Consider the following 18,632-nt stretch of genomic DNA (forward strand, 5'->3'; position numbering starts at 1 on the left):
GGCATCAAGGATTTGGCTTTTTGCTTCAGCCTCGGAAATGGATTCCATGCTTTTTGTTTTTCATTTGCCTGCAAAATCTGAAATAAATACATAATGTCTATCTGCCACAAATACCAAATTTAGGTTCAAATGGAAACTCTTCAAACAAATTTTGTTGAAGAGTATTTTGTGCAATTTGACTTTTCAACCTTTTGTATCGTATACGAATATTTTTTGGATAAATATCGGCAGGTTAATGACACCACTTTAAAATTTGTTTATTTTTTTTCTAATAAATATTTGTATTATTTATGATTTAGCAATGGTTTTTATTTAATCTCTGGGTAAATATTTTGATGAGTCTCATTAATCATTATATTTTGCTCAAATTCTCAAGTTATTTGTGTATTTGTTTAATGATATATATTTTTATTTCTTTTATCTTTGATGTAGGGAAAGATGCCACAAGGAGAGGCCGGAATTTGGAGGAGCAAGAACTACCAACCCTCTCATCTTAGGGAACTTTTACTCCAACTGGGCTTAGCTCAACAGTTAATCAAATTAAACTAATATTAATTAAATTAATTAATTTTTTAATAATTTAACTTTTAACCAAATCAATTTTTTTTGTTAAAACAAGTATAAAACATATCAATTTTTTTATTGATAATGTTTATTTGATCGAATTAAAACTACATATAATTTGTATTATTAATTATTAAGTTCGGTTAATTACCGATTTTATATCAATTAACCGATAATGAACTTTTAAAAATCATTAATCGACCTTCAACCGAATTAGATCGATTAATTGACTGATTAACCAAATTAAATCAGTTCGATCAGTTAATTTTAATAAAATATCTATTTGAACGAGCAAAAGAATAGAATAATTAAATAAATAGGAAACATTATAATTTGTACATGCACATCTTTATTAATTTCAATTGTAGTGAGTTTTATGTGATATATGTATAATTCATCTTTACTATAAAATCTTTCGAGGCCTTTGTTGGTAATGTAAACATTTTCTCCCTGTAATTAGGGTTTGGTTGAGAGATGATTGTAAAGTAAGTGATTAAAATTTATAAAAAGAATATATTATATTAAATCCACCATTTCATTACTCAAAATGGAGAAGGGTTTAAGAAAAACCTTACTTTTATTTCTTGACGAAAAAGCCAGGTTTCTTTGCTGCCGCTAGCGCTCCTCAAGCTTTCAAGCTTCTTCCTTTTTCTTCTATACGATCAAACCAAAAAATACAAATAGATGGATAAAATGAAGATAGAAGAGGTTCAATCAACGGCCAAAAAGCAAAGAATCGCTACTCATACTCACATCAAAGGCCTTGGTCTCGATGTATTCTCTTCATTCCTTCCTCCCCTTTTTAAATTTTTTTTTCTGAGCTTAAATGTTTTGCATTTTAGTGTATTTCTGCAATATTGTTGTAATTGTCAGCATTTTGAAGTTTTTTTTTTGAGCCATGGAAATTTACCTTTTCTTGGTTTTAGGGTTTTAAGCTTAGATAGTCAACTGTTAATTCAATTACTGGAAATTTGTTGTTAATGGTATACTTTTTCAGTTTTAGAGTGGACAAAAATATAGTTTAACTGAAATTGAATGTCCAGAAATGGAGATAATAATAAATATTGAACCAACTAATTCTCAATTACGGACTACGGAAAGAATTGGATGGCTTTTGAGGCGTAGATTTTTGTTAATTGTATGAGTTTTCAATGCATATATGAGTTGAATAAGTGGTTTTTTTTCATGCATTTTCACTATGAAGTTTCATTGATAGAACATAGTAATTTGCTTATATATTCTGAACCATATCTTTTGCTTTCATTCACTTGTTGTTTTTACTGGAAAAATTGAAACCTATGCTTACCAATTTGACCAATTTCTAATCTTTATGAGCATTTCTTTTCCTTTGTTTACCAGCCCACCGGGAATGCCGTTCCTTTGGCTGCAGGTTTTGTGGGGCAAGCAGAGGCAAGGGAAGCAGCTGGTCTTGTGGTGGATATGATAAGGCAAAAAAAGATGGCTGGCCGTGCACTTTTGCTGGCTGGGCCTCCCGGTACTGGGAAAACAGCTTTGGCCTTAGGAATTTCCCAAGAGCTTGGGAGCAAGGTTCTCATTGTCTTTTCCCTTTATTTTTGAATGCATTTGAAATTTGCATTATTGTGTGCCAGTTCTTTTGGAGGGATTGGCAATTTTTTTCTATATGTATTCCTCTTACATTATTTTCAGGTTCCATTCTGTCCAATGGTTGGATCTGAAGTATACTCTTCAGAAGTAAAGAAAACTGAAGTTTTGATGGAAAATTTCCGACGGGCTATTGGTCTACGCATCAAGGAAAATAAAGAGGTCTATGAAGGAGAGGTAAGTTACACCTAATGGCAGTTCTTTGTCCCTGATTTTATTTGATTGTTTTCTCTTTGGACTGCTGGGATAGACCCTGAATCCTGGCTGTTCTTGTTTCAGGTTACTGAACTCTCTCCTGAAGAAACAGAGAGCGTAACAGGTGGTTATGGTAAAAGCATTAGCCACGTAATTATTGGATTGAAAACCGTCAAAGGAACAAAGCAACTGAAGTTGGACCCTACAATTTATGATGCCTTGATTAAAGAAAAGGTAAGCCTTTAAGTTTCTCTGCATTATTATGTGGAAAAGATTGTTCAAGTTTTTATTTTCTGGCTTTTTCTAAACTGTATGAGGCACTATAGCGTATTAAAATATTTGTCTCTTTCCTTGGGGACCTTTTCGACGTTTATGTTTCTTATCTGCCTAAGAGTTTTGGCTTCGATTTGAAATCTTGTGAGGTTTTTAATTTGACTGGCAGGTAGCTGTTGGAGATGTTATATATATTGAAGCAAATAGTGGAGCCGTTAAAAGGGTGGGCAGAAGTGATGCTTTTGCCACAGAATTTGACCTTGAAGCTGAAGAATATGTGCCGCTTCCCAAAGGAGAAGTTCACAAAAAGAAGGAGATAGTGCAGGTTTGACGCTACTGATATTATGCTTTTCATGTTTGGCCTTGAAGACTTGTTTCTGCTTATATTTTTATACTGATGGGCTTGGACGTTTTCCTACTTTGTCAACAAGTCTTGTTTGTATATATTAATGACCATTATCATCGTCCCTTTGATTTCATATGAGAAGTGAGGATTCTTTTATGAATTTTCTTACCAACATTTTGCCAATTACAAACTGTTATTTGTTTGCTTAAGAGTTGCAACCCACTTGATGAAGAAACAAGGGAAAGCAAGTCTATGAATTTGATGCCTTCTGCATTTGCCTGATATGTTACAAATATGCTTTGGTGGGCTTGGTGTCATTTCCCTTTCTCTGGTTCTAAATTTATTGGTTTTCTACCCATGCTGAAATTCATTAAAAAACAAAAAGAAACTTTCTATTTTCTTCACCATCAGGATGTAACATTACATGATTTGGATGCTGCTAACGCACGACCTCAAGGGGGCCAAGACATTTTGTCTTTAATGGGTCAGATGATGAAGCCCAGGAAGACAGAAATCACTGACAAATTACGACAAGAAATAAATAAGGTATTATTTTCCAAACACATTTGGCATCCACCTATATGATGATTTTTTTGTGGACAATCTGTGGGAGTAGTCTTTTACCGATGCTATAATTTCTGTGGGCAATAGCCATTAGTAGGAGCCCTGCAAAACTTCACTTAACTCTATATGTATCTTATTTTTCTTGTTAAGTTTTTAGAATTTTGCTTGTATTTTTTATGTGGTTTAGAAAATGGTAGGATCATAATATTTTAAAAGCAAAGAAAAAACAATATGCCTTTATTGAAAAGATTGAGATTTACCTCATTCTGCACCCCAATCATAATATTGAACACCTCCAGAGTGAAACAGATGAATTGATGCAAATTAATGTGATTGAATTTCATTACCTGCCATGGTTTCCCATAATAGGTTTATGTTTTCTTCATCCCTTCTTGTTTGAGTAAATCCTCAAATCCTAATGGTTTAAATCTTACTTTTTAACTCTCTTCAGCTAGTTGGTGGCTTATTTTATGCTCCCTAGAAGCTATAGCTATCCTGCATGGACGTGACATTAAGAGTCATATGGATTGGTTATTCAAGTTGGTTCAAGCTTATGATTTGGATTTTGAACTTGGCCTCTAGGCTAAATTCTTTGCTAGAAAAATGGCATGCCTTTTGATTGAAATGACAATGTTATTTGTGCCAGGTTGTTAACCGGTATATTGATGAAGGTGTGGCAGAGCTTGTCCCAGGAGTTCTATTCATTGATGAGGTTGAGTTCTTTCCTGCTTATGATACATGTCCTTAGATGCAAGGATACAATATATATTTTCTGTTTATGTGCATGCACATATTTAGATCAAAGATATTTATCATGACCTGTGCACATGTTAAGCACATTTGCACATCAGGCTTGCTTATGCTTTCCAAGTCATGATTTGCAGGTTCATATGCTGGACATGGAGTGTTTTTCATACTTGAATCGTGCTTTAGAGAGCTCACTATCTCCAATAGTAATTTTTGCTACAAATAGAGGAATATGTAACGTAAGGTAATGAAAATTGTTTCTGAGCCGTATGAATTTTTGGTTTATCGTCTGTTCTTTTAATTACATCTATATAACTTTAACTCAAATACAAGATGAGCTATTATTCTAATCATAATGAAACAATGTCATTGGTTTAGTCTTGTTTTCCATAAATCATAGCATGCAGAAATAGCTTGATGCAACAATAATATCATCCCTAAAGGGATTTGGTTATTGGGGACAATTTTTTCTTGTATATATTCAGAATTTAGGCTCTCATAATTGAGGAGCAGTGGTAGGTTGAAACATAAATGTGATACAAAATTGAGATGTTCATACAGAATTTAGGCTCTCATAATTGAGGAACAGTGATAGGGTTAGCATAAATGTCCCAGGCTTGAAATTTAAGAATCAAAATGAGTCATCTTCTGCAAGATTGTTTTTTTCTGGGAATACCTGAAGATAAATTTCATGTCAGCTGTTATATTTTTGGGTTGGCATAGTTTTTACATGTTCATTTTCCTTGCATAATGTTGAATATTTTCTACAACATGATTTCTTTTTTGACATGAAGATGGAACTTATGTCAATTTTTATATTTTATAATATATTCTACATTGCTTATGCATTGCCTGATTGGTTTGATTCTAGTTTGTGAAAAATGAATATGCATTTTTGCAGGGGTACTGATATGAATAGTCCTCATGGCATACCTGTTGACTTATTGGACAGATTGGTGATCATCCGCACACAGATTTATGGTCCTTCTGAAATGATACAGGTTACGGCCTGGTTATATGTAATTTTTGACATCGGCATTTTGTTACTTGTGGCAAGCATCAAATGAAAACCCAGCCAAAATTTTCACTTATTTGGTGTATGCAGATTTTAGCCATCCGTGCACAGGTGGAAGAACTGGTTGTGGATGAAGAAAGTCTGGCGTTCCTTGGAGAGATTGGACAAAGCACATCTTTAAGGTCAGGTTTAAAATATAGATTTACTCCACTATCAGTTGCACTTTTCCAACTTGAAGCATACTTACATGTTACAGTTTCTTCAGGCATGCAGTTCAACTGTTATCACCTGCTAGCATTGTGGCAAAAATGAATGGTCGAGACAACATATGCAAGGTAATTAAATATTCAGAAGAAGCTGTTTTTCATGATTGTTTACTTATCATCTATGCAAGGAGTAAATGTAAATCCGTTATTATGTATTTGGTTTTAGGCGGATCTTGAGGAAGTAAGCAAGCTCTACATAGATGCCAAGTCTTCGGCAAAAATTCTTCAAGAGCAACAGGAAAAATTCATTTCATGATAATCCTATTTTTATATCTTCTTTCCTCTTGCCCTGCAGTTTTAGGTTGAATTTTGTTGTGCATTGTTTTCTCTCAGTTGGACAATTGATCATTAGTATGTGCAATGCAAGATGATTAAATGATTTATTATTGATTTGCTTTAAGGCATCTAGGGTTCTTTGAACAACCTCATGTCTCAGGCCCGGTAAATCACATATAAAATTCAACCAACTCCTCTCCACCGTTATAAGAAGTAGCAGAGGTGTCATAGAAAACGGCTGAAGCTTTGAACCACGGTAGCTCCAATGTTAAGGTTGGAGGTGTCGCCACCCTGGTAAACCTCAGCAAAGAGCGGTCCGTCAGGTTGTGGGGTGGCATTGAGTTATCGATGTTGGAATCAGAAATTAATCCTGATAACTTTAATTATAACAAAAAAGGGTTTACATGTGCTTAAATATATAACCAATTTTGTCAAGCTTTTGTAAAACTTGCACTTGATAGAAGGTGAAAATCATATTGTTATGATTGGGTCGGTAGTGAAGAATTCGAAGTCTTTTTAAACTAGGTTTTCTGAAAAATCATTTTTGGAGAGTTTTGACATTATTTAGAGTAAAAGATCGAGAAAACCAAAAGTCAGTTCGAATTGTATTGTTTAGTTTAGTTTTATTAAATTAAAAAAAAAAAAAGAACTCAGTTTTGGCTTGGTTATTATTTGGTTTTTGGTTTTATTATAGGAACTGAGTTGAATTCTTTTATTTATTTATTATTTTTATAGTAAAAAATAATTTTAAAATATCAAAAAATGATGAATTGAACCGATTTGAAGTAATAAAATTGGGTTTAATTCGATGCTTTTGAGATTGAGTCAGATTATGGTTGGATTTTTCAAACCTAAACCGTTATCCCTTAGTTGAGAGTTGAATGCAACTACAGAAGATGTTAGTGAAAAAGAAAAAATATTATCAGTGTTTAAAATAAATCCTAAACAAAGGGATTAAGCAATGGAAGAACCTTGAGGAGAGCGGTGGAAGACGAGACAACCTACGAGTAAAGCTCAAGTTGAGTTGATGAACCCTTAAACACGGTGATGGAGGTCTAATCAAGTACTTTAATGGTACGATACTATTATCATATCCCTAACCTCAAACGTAACGCAACGCCACGTGACGATACAGGTCCGTACCAACTGTCAAAACAATCTGTCCTTCACTTGTCCCACAATCCGACATCACATCACATCACTTCCCCTTCCATACGCAAAAAACTGAGAAACAAAAATAACCAAGTTTCCAACTTCAAAAAACCAAACCCAGAAGCCAAAGCAAAGCAAAGCACAACTTTTAACGTATCATCCATCCCTTTCCTCCAAGCAAACCCAACCAGAAGCCAAGACAAACAAAACACTTGTTTCTTCTTTACACCAAATAAAGAAGAAAAAGAACAAGGACAAGTTTGTGTTTCGGTTGGATCATGATGGCAGGTGAAGGGGTTTCAAGAGAAACCCAAATGTCTATTCAAGCCTCTTCAATGTTTCCAGGGTTTAGATTTTCACCAACTGATGTTGAGCTCATTTCTTATTACTTGAAAAAGAAACTGGATGGTTATGACAAATGTGTTGAGGTCATTCCTGAGATTGAAATTTGCAGATATGAGCCTTGGGACTTGCCAGGTTAACTGCCCATTTTAATTCTCTAATTTCTTATAATCATATTATACATGATGCTATTGCATTTAGGTTTTAGTAATACATGCCTGGAGGATTCTACTTTGTTCTTGTTATATATTCGGTGGTGTGATTTCTGGTGTTTTTTTCCCTGTATCAGTAAAGTCCATCATAAAGTCAGATAATGAATGGTTCTTCTTTTGTGCTCGAGGAAGGAAGTACCCAAATGGTTCACAAAGTAGACGGGCAACCGAACAGGGTTATTGGAAAGCCACAGGGAAAGAACGTAATGTGAAGTCCGGTTCGAATGTGATCGGCACGAAGAGGACTCTCGTCTTCCACACAGGTCGTGCTCCGAAAGGGGAAAGGACCGAATGGATCATGCATGAATATTGCATGAAAGGAAAATCCCAGGTTACTAATTCTCTTATAATACTAACATATGAACAATAATTGCTCATGTTAGTCATTGACAGTGTTTTTCTTTTTTGCTGTTGGTGATTTTTAGGATTCCCTAGTGGTATGCCGTCTTAGGAAGAACAGCGAGTTTCGTCTGAATAACAATTCGAATCGGGTTGCTCGGAATCACAGGGAGTTGTCAATCGTGCATGACAGCAACCATGCTACCTCAGATGGTGGAACTGATCTAACTGGCATCTCTGAAGGAGACAAGGCAATTGAATTCTATTCAAAGAAGGCTACTAGCAGTAACGATTCTCATTCTATAGAGCAAATCGATTCGGCATCCGAATCCGAGCAAAAGCTTTCCAATGAAGTTGCACCAACAGAGTCTTCTACACTTAAGAAGGTTGTTAAAATCAACAAGATTGCTGGTTTTAATTGATAATCATAATGCATATGAACACGAATATAATCATGTTTTTTTGCTTAAAATTTACAGGATTCTGATGATGAAGAAGATTTCTTCGCTGAGATACTGAAAGATGATATAATCAGGCTTGATGAAGCTTCATTGTCAGCCTCAACACCTGAGGTTTTGCCTATGATAGCCACCACTACCCACCGTGTATCCCTTCTCCAGGGCGGAGCAAACCGGAGAATCAGATTGACAAGAACTAAAGCAGATATCATCCAACATGGCATCGGTGGGATCTCGACCAAGAAATGGAAGTCGGAGGAACCACCAAAATGTTTGCTATCTGTATTCTCACCGAGGACTGCCATTTTAGTCATCCTGATAACTTTACTGGCTTTGTTGCTGCCATGTTCTAACTTCAAAAGCAGCAAAGTAATTCAAATATGATGCATTGTAGCAGCAGAAGTTATGGGAATGAATAGCGTTCATAGCTGAGGGCATTTGATTATTTCAACATTGAGTTCTTTATCTGGGGGTGTAAAAGAATCCAGTTTGGTTAGTTTAAATGGTCATGAATAATATAATTATTTGTATTCAAGTTGTTCTTCTTTCATATTTAGTCTAAAAGCTAGCCAACATTTGTTTGTTTATGGGTGAGGCTGTCTAGGCATCCAACCCAGGACCTAGTCTTTTGTTCTTACATGAGAAGCTTTGTTGATAAAAACATGTTCATAAAAATATATTATCCAATAAATTTACAAATAATTAAAAATAAACTAATTCAATCAAGTTAATTATTAAAATATCCTTTACATATTTAAGTAAATTATATTATTACGAGAATACTCTTATTTTTCATTTAAAACAACCAATAAAAATAGTTGCAAATGTTGAGTTTTAAAGTCGTGCCCCTAACATCTATAAAATCTTTTCTTTACCACTTTAGTTAAAGTTTTATTTTGATATTTTATACACTTCAATATTATTGCACATTGTATATATATTGATAATATCGCCGATTGAGTTAGTGTTACAAGTTAATTCGATACCAACTTAAGAAAAATAATAATATTATGATAAACAATTAGGTTGCATTTAACATCCTAAATTTAATATATTTATTTATTTAAATTTCCTTTTAGTCACAAATTTAAATAATAATTTTTAACTTTAAAAATTACAAATTAATAACTAAACTATTTGAAAGTTACAAGTTGGTCCTAGCCCATTAAGTTTCTATCTGATGTTAGATGTGGGGACGGCTAATCTACAATTCGGTCATGAAATTATTAATAATTTTATAATTTAGTCACTCAATTATTAATAAATTTATAATTTAGTCACTCTCAACGTAGTTTAATAAAGGATACTGTTAAGTTATTTTTATTCTCCCAACTAAATAAAAGAATATATATTCTATATACTAAACCAAAAAATAAAATCATTCTCAATAGCATGTTAACTAATATAAATAGAGCTAAATGTTATATATAGATATTTGAAGGAAATTAACAAATTTTACTAGCTTTTATCTTGTTGATTTATTTGGTTCGGAACATTACTATGAAAAGAAAAGGGTAAATTACACCAACAGTCACTCAATTTTGAGATAGCTGACAAAATAATCATATTGGTTTCATTTCAATCACTCAACTTTAAAAAAATAACAAAACAATCATTTTTACCGTTTTCTGTTACAGAATTAACGGCAAAATGACATGGCAAATGACTGTAATGGCCTAAATTCAAGGTTATCGGAACAGTGGTTTCGTAGCCACAAATTCGATTTAAAGATAAATTTATTTTAATATTTTTGCATGAATATTGATATGATAGGAAAATCGTATGAAAATATAGATAGAAGAATTTTACTTGATTTAGTGGTTAGTTAGAAAAGAAATTATTGAAGAAATTGGGTAAAATAAGGTATCGAGACCTCGATCTCAGAAACCGAGTCAAAAATATTTTTATAAATATTTATGAAATGTTAGTAATATGGTATTAAAATTTCGTTAGAAAATTTTAATGTTTGGTTAGTCAATTAAGTGAAAAGGACTAAATTAAAAAATGTGTAAAAGTTACTAGAAGGATTAAATAACTCAATTGTTAAATGAGGAGGGACATAAATTGAAAATAAGCCCAAAAGGATATATTTTGGGCGGCATAAGCTGAGAAAAATCAGGAGAATTGGTGAAATAAGGGTAAAATGAGAAAATAACAAATTTTACTAACATAAAAATAGGACCAAATTGGAATATCTAGAATTCTCTTCATATTCTCTTCATTATCATTAGCCAAAAACATCCTAGGGGTTTATTCAAGCTGGTACTTCATAATTTTTTGCACCAAGTGAGTTAATCCTTTCCTTTTTCTTGTAATTTTTTGTTTCTAAGACTTTTATAACTAGGTTCTATTACTAAACTCATTAGTTTTTTATTTTATGAATGAAATTGAAAGTTGCTATGAATATGTGCTGGAATTTTATTAAGAAATAGCATGAAATTGAAGCTTTAATTTGTTTATGAGATGATTTTATTAGGTAATTTCAATAGAAATTGATTTGTAGGACCTAATTGTGAAAAAGTTTGGAATCAAAGTCTAGTGCTAAAATTATGATTTCCAAAGGTTATAAAGTAGTTTAAAGTGATATAATAAAGTCTTAATTGAGAAAAATCAGCTCAATTGAGAGGTTAATTGAGCAGGGATGAAATTATCATTTATTGAAAGCTTAGGGAAAAATGGTAATTAACATCATGCATTAAAACAATTTTGGACAGCAGCAGTAGTCTAACTTTGAAAAATAACCAAAAATTGTATAGATCGAATTAGAGAATGAATAAAATATTAAATTAAAGCTTATTGAGTCTAGTTTCTTATAAAAGAAACGGTGTAAGCAATGGAATTGTAAATCATGAGATATAATAGATTTTGTGAGACAAGGTCAGAATGAATTCAGGTTCCCCTGTTCTGAGTTTGGAAAATCATCAAAAATTGGAGAAAAATAATTAGGGGCTTAAATTTATATGTTTAAAATTCTTAATGAGTCTATTTAAAAAAAAACAATAACATCATCCGAATTCTGTACAATGAGATATTAATTTTTAGTGAAGAGGGGTCGGAACTGTTGAACAGTGAAATAGGGTAAAATTTAAAGAATAAAATGTACTTATTGGCTAAACCAAAAATTCTGAAATTTTATGGTAATAAGATATGTGAGTCTAGTTTCGGGAAAAATTAGCGGATCTTAATTTGGAGTTCCGTAGCTCAAGAGATAAATAATTTAGTGACTATGACTCAATGAGACAGCTTTGAATGCACTATAAATGATAATGTAATTATAGAGAATGTTACATATGAACATGAAATGTATTAGATTAATGATTAAATTTATTTATTTAGATCCAGAAAATTCAAATACGAAGCTAGATCGAGGAAAAAAAAGTTCAGGATTAGTAGATTTTTGTTTACGAACAAGTATTGAGGTAAGTTCATGTAACTTGAATTATATTCTTAAATGCTTGAAATGTTTGTTAATGATGTGAATATGATTTGAATGTTCATTATATGAAAATTGATGAAACATTGATATATTTGATAAAAAGGGGAAGAAATCCCGATTGAATAGAAGGAAAATTCGATGGATCTCTGAAAAGGAATTGACGATAAAAAGGATCTAGCTCGGACGGGTGATCCTATCCTGATATAGCCCTCCCGAAGAATATGTGGAAAATGGATTTAGCCCGGACGGGTAATCCGAATGAGGGTCTGAATTTAGCCTGGACTGGTAATTCAGATCCAAGCTCATTAGAGTAATTGTCATTGCAGAGGATTTAGCCTGGACTAGTAATTCTGATAATACTCTATGAGTTTATATTACAAGGGATTTAGCCTGGACTGGTAATCTCACTATAAGGATGATGTTCGCGGGAGTGTGCTCTCTGAAATGGAAATGTGCGCACATGAATATGAATTGACGGACCTAGAATTGTACACTAAAGTGTACCTCTGAAAATCCATCGAAATTCCGAGAAATTCAACGGGATAAATATGGAAAAATAACAAGGAGATGGAAATCATGGTATTGATGAGCTCATCAATCATAGTATATATATTATTGATACATGAAAATTATTGAACTAACTTGAATGTTGAGTTTGTGCATGTTAAAGGAATAATGCATTGAATGGATGTATGAATGTTTATTGCATTGTATTGAAAATATTAGGTAAGGATAATTCTTGTTACATGAGCTTACTAAGCACAAAGTGCTTACCCTGTTTCCTTTTCTCATGTGTTGTAGTGTTAAGAGCTCGGAGGTTGGATTTGGTCGGAGACGCACCACACTATCAACCTCAAGATCTCGGTATATAAAGAAACTTTATTTTGGAAATCAATGGCATGTATAAGCTAGTAAAGTAAATGTTAATGTGAAATGAATGTATGGTTAGCCATTGGTATGGCTAACAAATTTTGATTTTGGTATGTGATGAGGTTATCTTATGAGTATGTTAAATCTATCTTGAAAATATGTTGAAATGGATTGTTGTGTTGGATTGGTCTCGGTTTAAAAATTGCAGGGAAGATTAGGTATTTATAAAAGGGTTATATTGAGTTCATAAAAAAAAAGAGTTTGGGATTTTGCAAAAAAAAAAAATTATGGTTTCGATTTAATCCCGGTTTGGTCCTGATGTATGTTTTGGGCTTCGGAGGCCTATCCAAGAGACATCATGACATGTTTCGGTAAATGAATAGTATTTAACTTGTAATAACAAAAAAATTGTTTGGTAAAATTTGGTAATGCTTCATACCCTATTTCGGTGACGAATACAATGACAGCTTGCTTGGTGTCATTAATCGTCCAGTTGGCCGGTTAGCACCAATTTAAATAGCCCCTTCAGCACCAAATTAGGGTTTATGCAATAGAATAAGAAGAGAAGAAGAAGAAGAAGAGGAGGAGGAGGAGGAGGAAGAGAAGAAGAAGAAGAGAAAAAAATGGATTTGGGATGATTTCTGTCTAAGGCAATTGGGTTATCAAAAGGAAAGAAGGGTTTGTTGTCAATGATTGAAGTAGGGCTATTGAGAGATTCAGTGTCGGGAAAGGCTTTTGAAGTGAAAGCTTTAAATCGTGGAGAATTAAAGAAAGATGGGATTGGTTTAGTGCAATTCTGGGTAGGGGATGCTTGAGAGCTGTGATCAGCCATTAAAGTTTACTTGTTAGTCACTGCTCTGGACCTATTCCTCAACAGACCTACCTATCCTCTTTTTATTAGATGGATACCAAAACCAGACCCTGCCAAATTTCTAATATGAAACAACTGTAAAAACAAGGAAGCAACCAGAATTTGACTAGAACAAAAAAGAAAAAAAAAATAGTGCGGAAGCAAAGGATGAAAGGGGAGAACCCAAATTTGAAAGCTCATTTTTTATTCTTATCTGTGTTGAGTGTTTTTCTTTTTCATCTTGTTTGTTTTCTTTGTCTAATCACTTTGTCAAACTTGTTAAGCAAAAAAGAAAGGAGAAGACAATAAAAAGAAATTGAAACCAAAATTAGGATTTAAAAACTGGTAAAATACTAAAAACCAATATCTTTCTCTCTTTCTCCAGCTTTATTCTTCTTATTGTCCTTCACTCTTTGTTTTTTTGTTTTGGTTACTTACTCTTATTGACCAAAATTAGGCAAAAAAGAATTTTTTTTTGGTGATTTAGTATTTCAAGAAGAAATTTCTCTACGGGACAAAGTTTAGCAATTGAAATTATCCATAATAGAAGAAGAAGAATATTGAGGGAAAAAACCCTAGCCCAATTTAATGGTGGTGCAAGTGGCGGTGGCCAGAGTACTTGTCGGTGTTGCTGGTTTGTTTGTAGGGTCAATTGTATTGGGGTCGTTGGAGACTTTGAAAGGGATTTTACAGTATCTTCTTCTTCTTCTTTTTCTTGGTCAGTTGTATTGGGGTTGTTGGAGACTTTGGGCTAGTTAATTGGCCACGTCACCTATCCTTTTAGGTCTATAATGGAAAATGTTAGTGGGTGACTGATTTGTCACTTTTTGATAAAGCTAGTGATTGTTTTGTTATTTTTCTAAAGTTGCGTAACTGAAATGAAACCAAGGTTACTGTTTTTTCAACTACCCCAAAGTTGAGTGACTGTTGATGTAATTTACCCAAAAGAAAACCTTTCTTCATAATGATTGATTTCCTTCTTATTTTAGCACCTAATTATCTTCACATCACTTTTATCATCATTATTTTATCTAATTAATAACTAAAGAGATTTGCTACTAGCAATTAAAGACTTATTACTTCATTATACAATTCATCAACTCTTACTTTTTATTTGATTAATTGACAAAAATTAAAATAAAAAAAACCCTAGGATATTAATTTGGTTGAGAAAATAATACCACATTTTATTTAATTGTTTCAATGGAAAAATTATTAAATTGTTCCAAGAGTGACCAAATTGTAAACTTACTAATAATTAAGTGATCAAATTGTAAAATTACCCATCCCCACATTTTATCGTCGGTTAGTAACTTAAGGGGCTAGCGACCAACTTGTAACATTCCAATAGTTTAGTGACCTTGGTGTAGTTTACCCAAATAAATATTAACTGGGGCTTTATTTTTCTTTTCCGCCATTGATAATTGCTTCCTTCGTTGTATAAACGAAAGTAAATGAAAACCGACTCAGAAAAAGGACAAAAAAAAGCCTTAGCTTCAAAACTCACTTAGAACTCACCGAAGAGGAGTCGAGAATGTGTTGATCGATCATGAATTCAGGGTTTCCTCGTTAACTTTGATCTGTAAGTTTTTTCCCGACTTCCCTTTTTTAATTTGGGCATTTTCTTCATTTCTTCAAATAATTTGGTCGAAGATAGTAAATTCACTTTCTTTTTTGGTTGTTAAGATAGTTTAGGAAAACAAGAAGTGCCGATTTCCGAGAATTTCTTTAAGAAAAAAGAAATTGGAAATGCCATTTGGGGCTTTATATAAAAATTTATTTTTACTTTATTAAATTTTTTTTGGGATAAGTTAGCTAATTTGAATATATAAAAACGTGGGAAATTTTGTTTTACTTGGATTTTTCTTAATTTTCTCGGCAACCAAGCAGAAAGTTGAGTTTTTTTAGCTGAATTTGATCCTTAATAGTTGCTTTTGAGTTATTTTTACGTGTTAGGATTTGGTTTGTATGAAATTACTGCATTTCTTCATGAATATCCATCTCAATCTTGGGTTGGATTTTTTAGTTTAATAAGTTTGGTTAATCGCGTTTCAAATGATTATAATAAGAAATTTAGATCGAACAAACTATAAATAGTTCTTTCGGCATTCCCACTGTCTCTTAATAGGAATGTTTATGGTATGGTTTCATTGAATGTTGAATGTGGGTTTTTTTTTTCAAGTTACAGGTTTCATAAGAGAGTTAGATAACAATGTCGAGACCGATGTTACTTGTTTTCCTATTTATTATACTCATAATCACCTCACAATTTGAGTGGAGGCAACCACTTGTTGTTGATGTTGACACGACCCCGAGTGTATCGCAGAAGCCGCAACAAATTTCAAGGAGGGAAGAAGCTGTGAAAGAAAAGGTGACAAGCCTTGTACTTTTTTTTTACCAATTCTAATTAAAATTTCAAGTTTATCTTTTCTTGATGGAAAAGAGTTGAATAATGAGATTAGTTTCATTGAAATGCATACGTCTTACGTGACATATTATATGTATAGTTGGTATGTAAACTTAAGCTGAATTGCAAAATGCAAACCCTTTTTTATATCTAATCTTTTCATTTTCTAATAAGCTTGCTACCGTTGGTTTATTCAGTGTAGGAAGTTAGTTCGTTTAAATGCAAAGCAAAATGTTTTATACCCTTGTTTAGCAATTGCTTCTGTAAGCTTCCCTCTCAGTGTTTTGTTTGAGTTTTATCTTTATATTCAAGATTTATGTTTGCTCAAAACATGGTATAGTATAGAAGGAACTGTGCTATTGCAACCTCTGATATGCCAAAAGGCAGGAACTAGGTACTTGGGAAATGTTTGCCTTCAGTAGCAAAGTATAACGAGGGCGTTGTCTTGATCCATATCTTCCACTAGCAATTTAACTTCTGATTGACTTTGAGTGGAAATTTGTCAATTGCAGATCATCTTATCACAAGAGAAGAAGATTCAGAGACTTAATGAACTTGTGCGGAGTCTTGAGCAGCAACTGCTGCAGTGCAAGGGTGATAACAAGACAACTAATGGCACTGTAAGCTATTTGACTGAACGGATTCTTGAGCTTGAGAGGCAACAGATCTTAGAGGACTAGGCAGGCTATTATATCGCAAAACATATGCTCTGATTGTGGTGCATTGAAGCTTTAAAATCCTTGTTTATCCATGTAAGTGTAAGTTCAATATTTCATTTGTTGTAAGTTGTATGGTTTTTTCCCTTCATTTGTGTCCACTCCATCTCTTCCAAATGGAAGCGGTGAAAGCTATGCACACAGTATAAATCATCCATTTTACAATCCTTAGTCATTGCTAAGTGGCTGCTGTTATTTGACTCAGCTACTTTGAAACCAATCTTCTGTTATTATACTGTATTAGAATTATCAGCAACATTTAGCTGATTGAGAATGAAAAAAAAAAGATGTGATGAGTTTGATGGTGTAGGTAGTTGGCTCATATATGATGCTAAGAAAAAGTTATTTTCTGTGTTTACATGCTACATGATTTTGTGAGTTGACTCCAAAAGTTCTCATATATGAGCATAGATTCTGCTATTTTGCTCTGGATGTATTGTTTCCATGATATATTGCTCTGTTTCCATGATGTAGTCTTCTTGTCATGCATGCATCGGAATATAAGCAGAGACTCCGCTGCTGCGTTCTGCATATATCGTAGCCGCAATATATTGCTTCAATTTGCCTCATGTTTAGGGCTTTAAGCAGAAATTTCAAACTCCTGCATCTGCATATACTTATGACAACTTCAGAAGAATAGTTCAGATTTCACATGGAGTGGAGTTCAAGAAGTATTTGGATGGACAAAGGTTTCTTCTGTACTGAGGAACCTCTCTAAATGAAAAATTCAAGAGGCCAACACTGATCAAAGTGCTAAATACATAGCATAGCACTTGAACGAACAAAAGTTTGAGCACTTAATATTATTAGAGATTTATGGGATTTTTAAATTTGCCTATCTGTTTTTTGTCACTCAACTATGAATTTTTTTTAATAAAAATTGGTCACTCAATTATGGGTTTGTTTCTTTTTTTGCCATCTAACTATGAATATTTTTTAAATTGGCCGCCCAAATAATCAAGATTTTTTTTTTGGGGTCCATTTTTGTTAAGTTCCGTTAAGAGTGTAACGGGAGGGTGACATGATAGTTAAAAAATTAGTATAATGATAAATTTAGTTTTTAACTTTTACATATTATATCTGTTTAGTCATAATTTTAAAAAATTAACTTTCAATTTTATAAACTCAATTTGATCTTAATTCTAAAAAATAAAGAAATATATAAAAATACATAAATATTTAAAATATATATAATAAATTTAAAAATATATAAAATAAAAACAATTTTATATTAATATTAAATATAAATAATTATATCAATATCAAATAAAATAAAATAAAATAAAAATACCCCATCCCATCTCTCTATCTCTCACTCAGTTCTTAGTTTCATATGGGGAGGGAATAAATTTGTTGTATCTGTAATTCTATTTTGTTTTTCAAAATCTTGCATTGTATCAAAATGTTGCATTGCAAGTTGAAATGAAAAATAAGTGGTAACTTGCAATGGTTTCATATGGGGAGAGTATAAATTTCACTTCCATCCACATTGAAGTTTCATTTCATCTTAAATTATTTGCTTACCTCAAATCAAGCAACTTTAATTCATCCCTATTGCAAATTCTAACTCATTTCCTTAAACTCAGAATAAACTGTTTGGTGCTTATGGGCAAGTTCTCAATATTGTTTCCATTTACATCTGTCTCCAAGGAAGATAACTCGTGGAGATTTAACATTAAATGTTATCCAACTTTGAGTTTGTCAAATACAGAAATGATCCAACATCAATTAACAAAGAACTCGATTATAATCTTGTACCCAAGAGTCAATTTTTTTTGTTCTTTTGAAAGTTATTTTCGCGAAGATGAAACCGTAAGTTGTAATCATATTTATCAATCAATAATGGAACCATAGGTGGGACGTCGTCTTTGTACTAGTCCTCAATCAATTGGATTGGAGGAGATATTAAATATGGACGAGTGTATAATATTAATTTTATGTTTTTATAAATTAATGAGGTGCCAGATATTCCCCAAAAGTT

General features: G+C 32.7%; 3 protein-coding genes across 4 annotated transcripts; all 3 read left to right on the plus strand.

The window, feature by feature from the left end:
- Positions 1-1,068: 1,068 nt before the first annotated feature.
- LOC105799238 (ruvB-like protein 1) lies at positions 1,069-5,979 on the plus strand. The gene is made up of 12 exons (XM_012629679.2): positions 1,069-1,338; positions 1,924-2,112; positions 2,233-2,364; positions 2,467-2,616; positions 2,825-2,980; positions 3,413-3,547; positions 4,212-4,277; positions 4,450-4,556; positions 5,214-5,313; positions 5,418-5,509; positions 5,593-5,662; positions 5,760-5,979. The coding sequence occupies exons 1-12, from the start codon at positions 1,249-1,251 to the stop codon at positions 5,847-5,849; spliced, it is 1,377 nt and encodes a 458-aa protein (XP_012485133.1). The 5' UTR covers positions 1,069-1,248; the 3' UTR covers positions 5,850-5,979.
- A 907-nt stretch (positions 5,980-6,886) lies between these two features.
- LOC105799239 (NAC domain-containing protein 89) lies at positions 6,887-8,959 on the plus strand. Its single transcript, XM_012629681.2, has 4 exons — positions 6,887-7,498; positions 7,653-7,906; positions 8,001-8,300; positions 8,394-8,959. Exons 1-4 carry the CDS (start codon positions 7,300-7,302, stop codon positions 8,754-8,756), a joined length of 1,116 nt encoding a protein of 371 aa, XP_012485135.1. The 5' UTR covers positions 6,887-7,299; the 3' UTR covers positions 8,757-8,959.
- A 5,982-nt stretch (positions 8,960-14,941) lies between these two features.
- Positions 14,942-16,960, plus strand: LOC105799240 (uncharacterized). Of its 2 annotated transcripts, none has more exons than XM_012629683.2 (3): positions 14,942-15,110; positions 15,711-15,899; positions 16,448-16,960. In XM_012629683.2, exons 2-3 carry the CDS (start codon positions 15,741-15,743, stop codon positions 16,613-16,615), a joined length of 327 nt encoding a protein of 108 aa, XP_012485137.1. In that variant the 5' UTR covers positions 14,942-15,110; positions 15,711-15,740; the 3' UTR covers positions 16,616-16,960. The 2 variants fall into 2 exon arrangements, with proteins under 2 accessions (XP_012485137.1, XP_012485136.1); XM_012629682.2 differs by having other exon boundaries at positions 14,944-15,110; positions 15,717-15,899.
- Positions 16,961-18,632: the final 1,672 nt, after the last annotated feature.

The sequence above is a fragment of the Gossypium raimondii genome, chromosome 9 (assembly GCF_025698545.1).
Source record: "Gossypium raimondii isolate GPD5lz chromosome 9, ASM2569854v1, whole genome shotgun sequence".
Lineage (NCBI taxonomy): Eukaryota > Viridiplantae > Streptophyta > Magnoliopsida > Malvales > Malvaceae > Gossypium > Gossypium raimondii.

Bases quoted from the DNA above. Each gene is read 5' to 3' on its own strand.
- LOC105799238 (XM_012629679.2), top strand. From the start codon at position 1,249: ATGGATAAAATGAAGATAGAAGAGGTTCAATCAACGGCCAAAAAGCAA. The intron at 3,548-4,211 runs GTATTATTTTCC...TATTTGTGCCAG, and splicing joins TACGACAAGAAATAAATAAG to GTTGTTAACCGGTATATTGA. The intron at 5,510-5,592 runs GTCAGGTTTAAA...CAGTTTCTTCAG, and splicing joins GGACAAAGCACATCTTTAAG to GCATGCAGTTCAACTGTTAT.
- LOC105799239 (XM_012629681.2), top strand. From the start codon at position 7,300: ATGATGGCAGGTGAAGGGGTTTCAAGAGAAACCCAAATGTCTATTCAA. The intron at 7,499-7,652 runs GTTAACTGCCCA...TCCCTGTATCAG, and splicing joins TGAGCCTTGGGACTTGCCAG to TAAAGTCCATCATAAAGTCA. The intron at 7,907-8,000 runs GTTACTAATTCT...GGTGATTTTTAG, and splicing joins GCATGAAAGGAAAATCCCAG to GATTCCCTAGTGGTATGCCG.
- LOC105799240 (XM_012629683.2), top strand. From the start codon at position 15,741: ATGTCGAGACCGATGTTACTTGTTTTCCTATTTATTATACTCATAATC. The intron at 15,900-16,447 runs GTGACAAGCCTT...TGTCAATTGCAG, and splicing joins AAGAAGCTGTGAAAGAAAAG to ATCATCTTATCACAAGAGAA.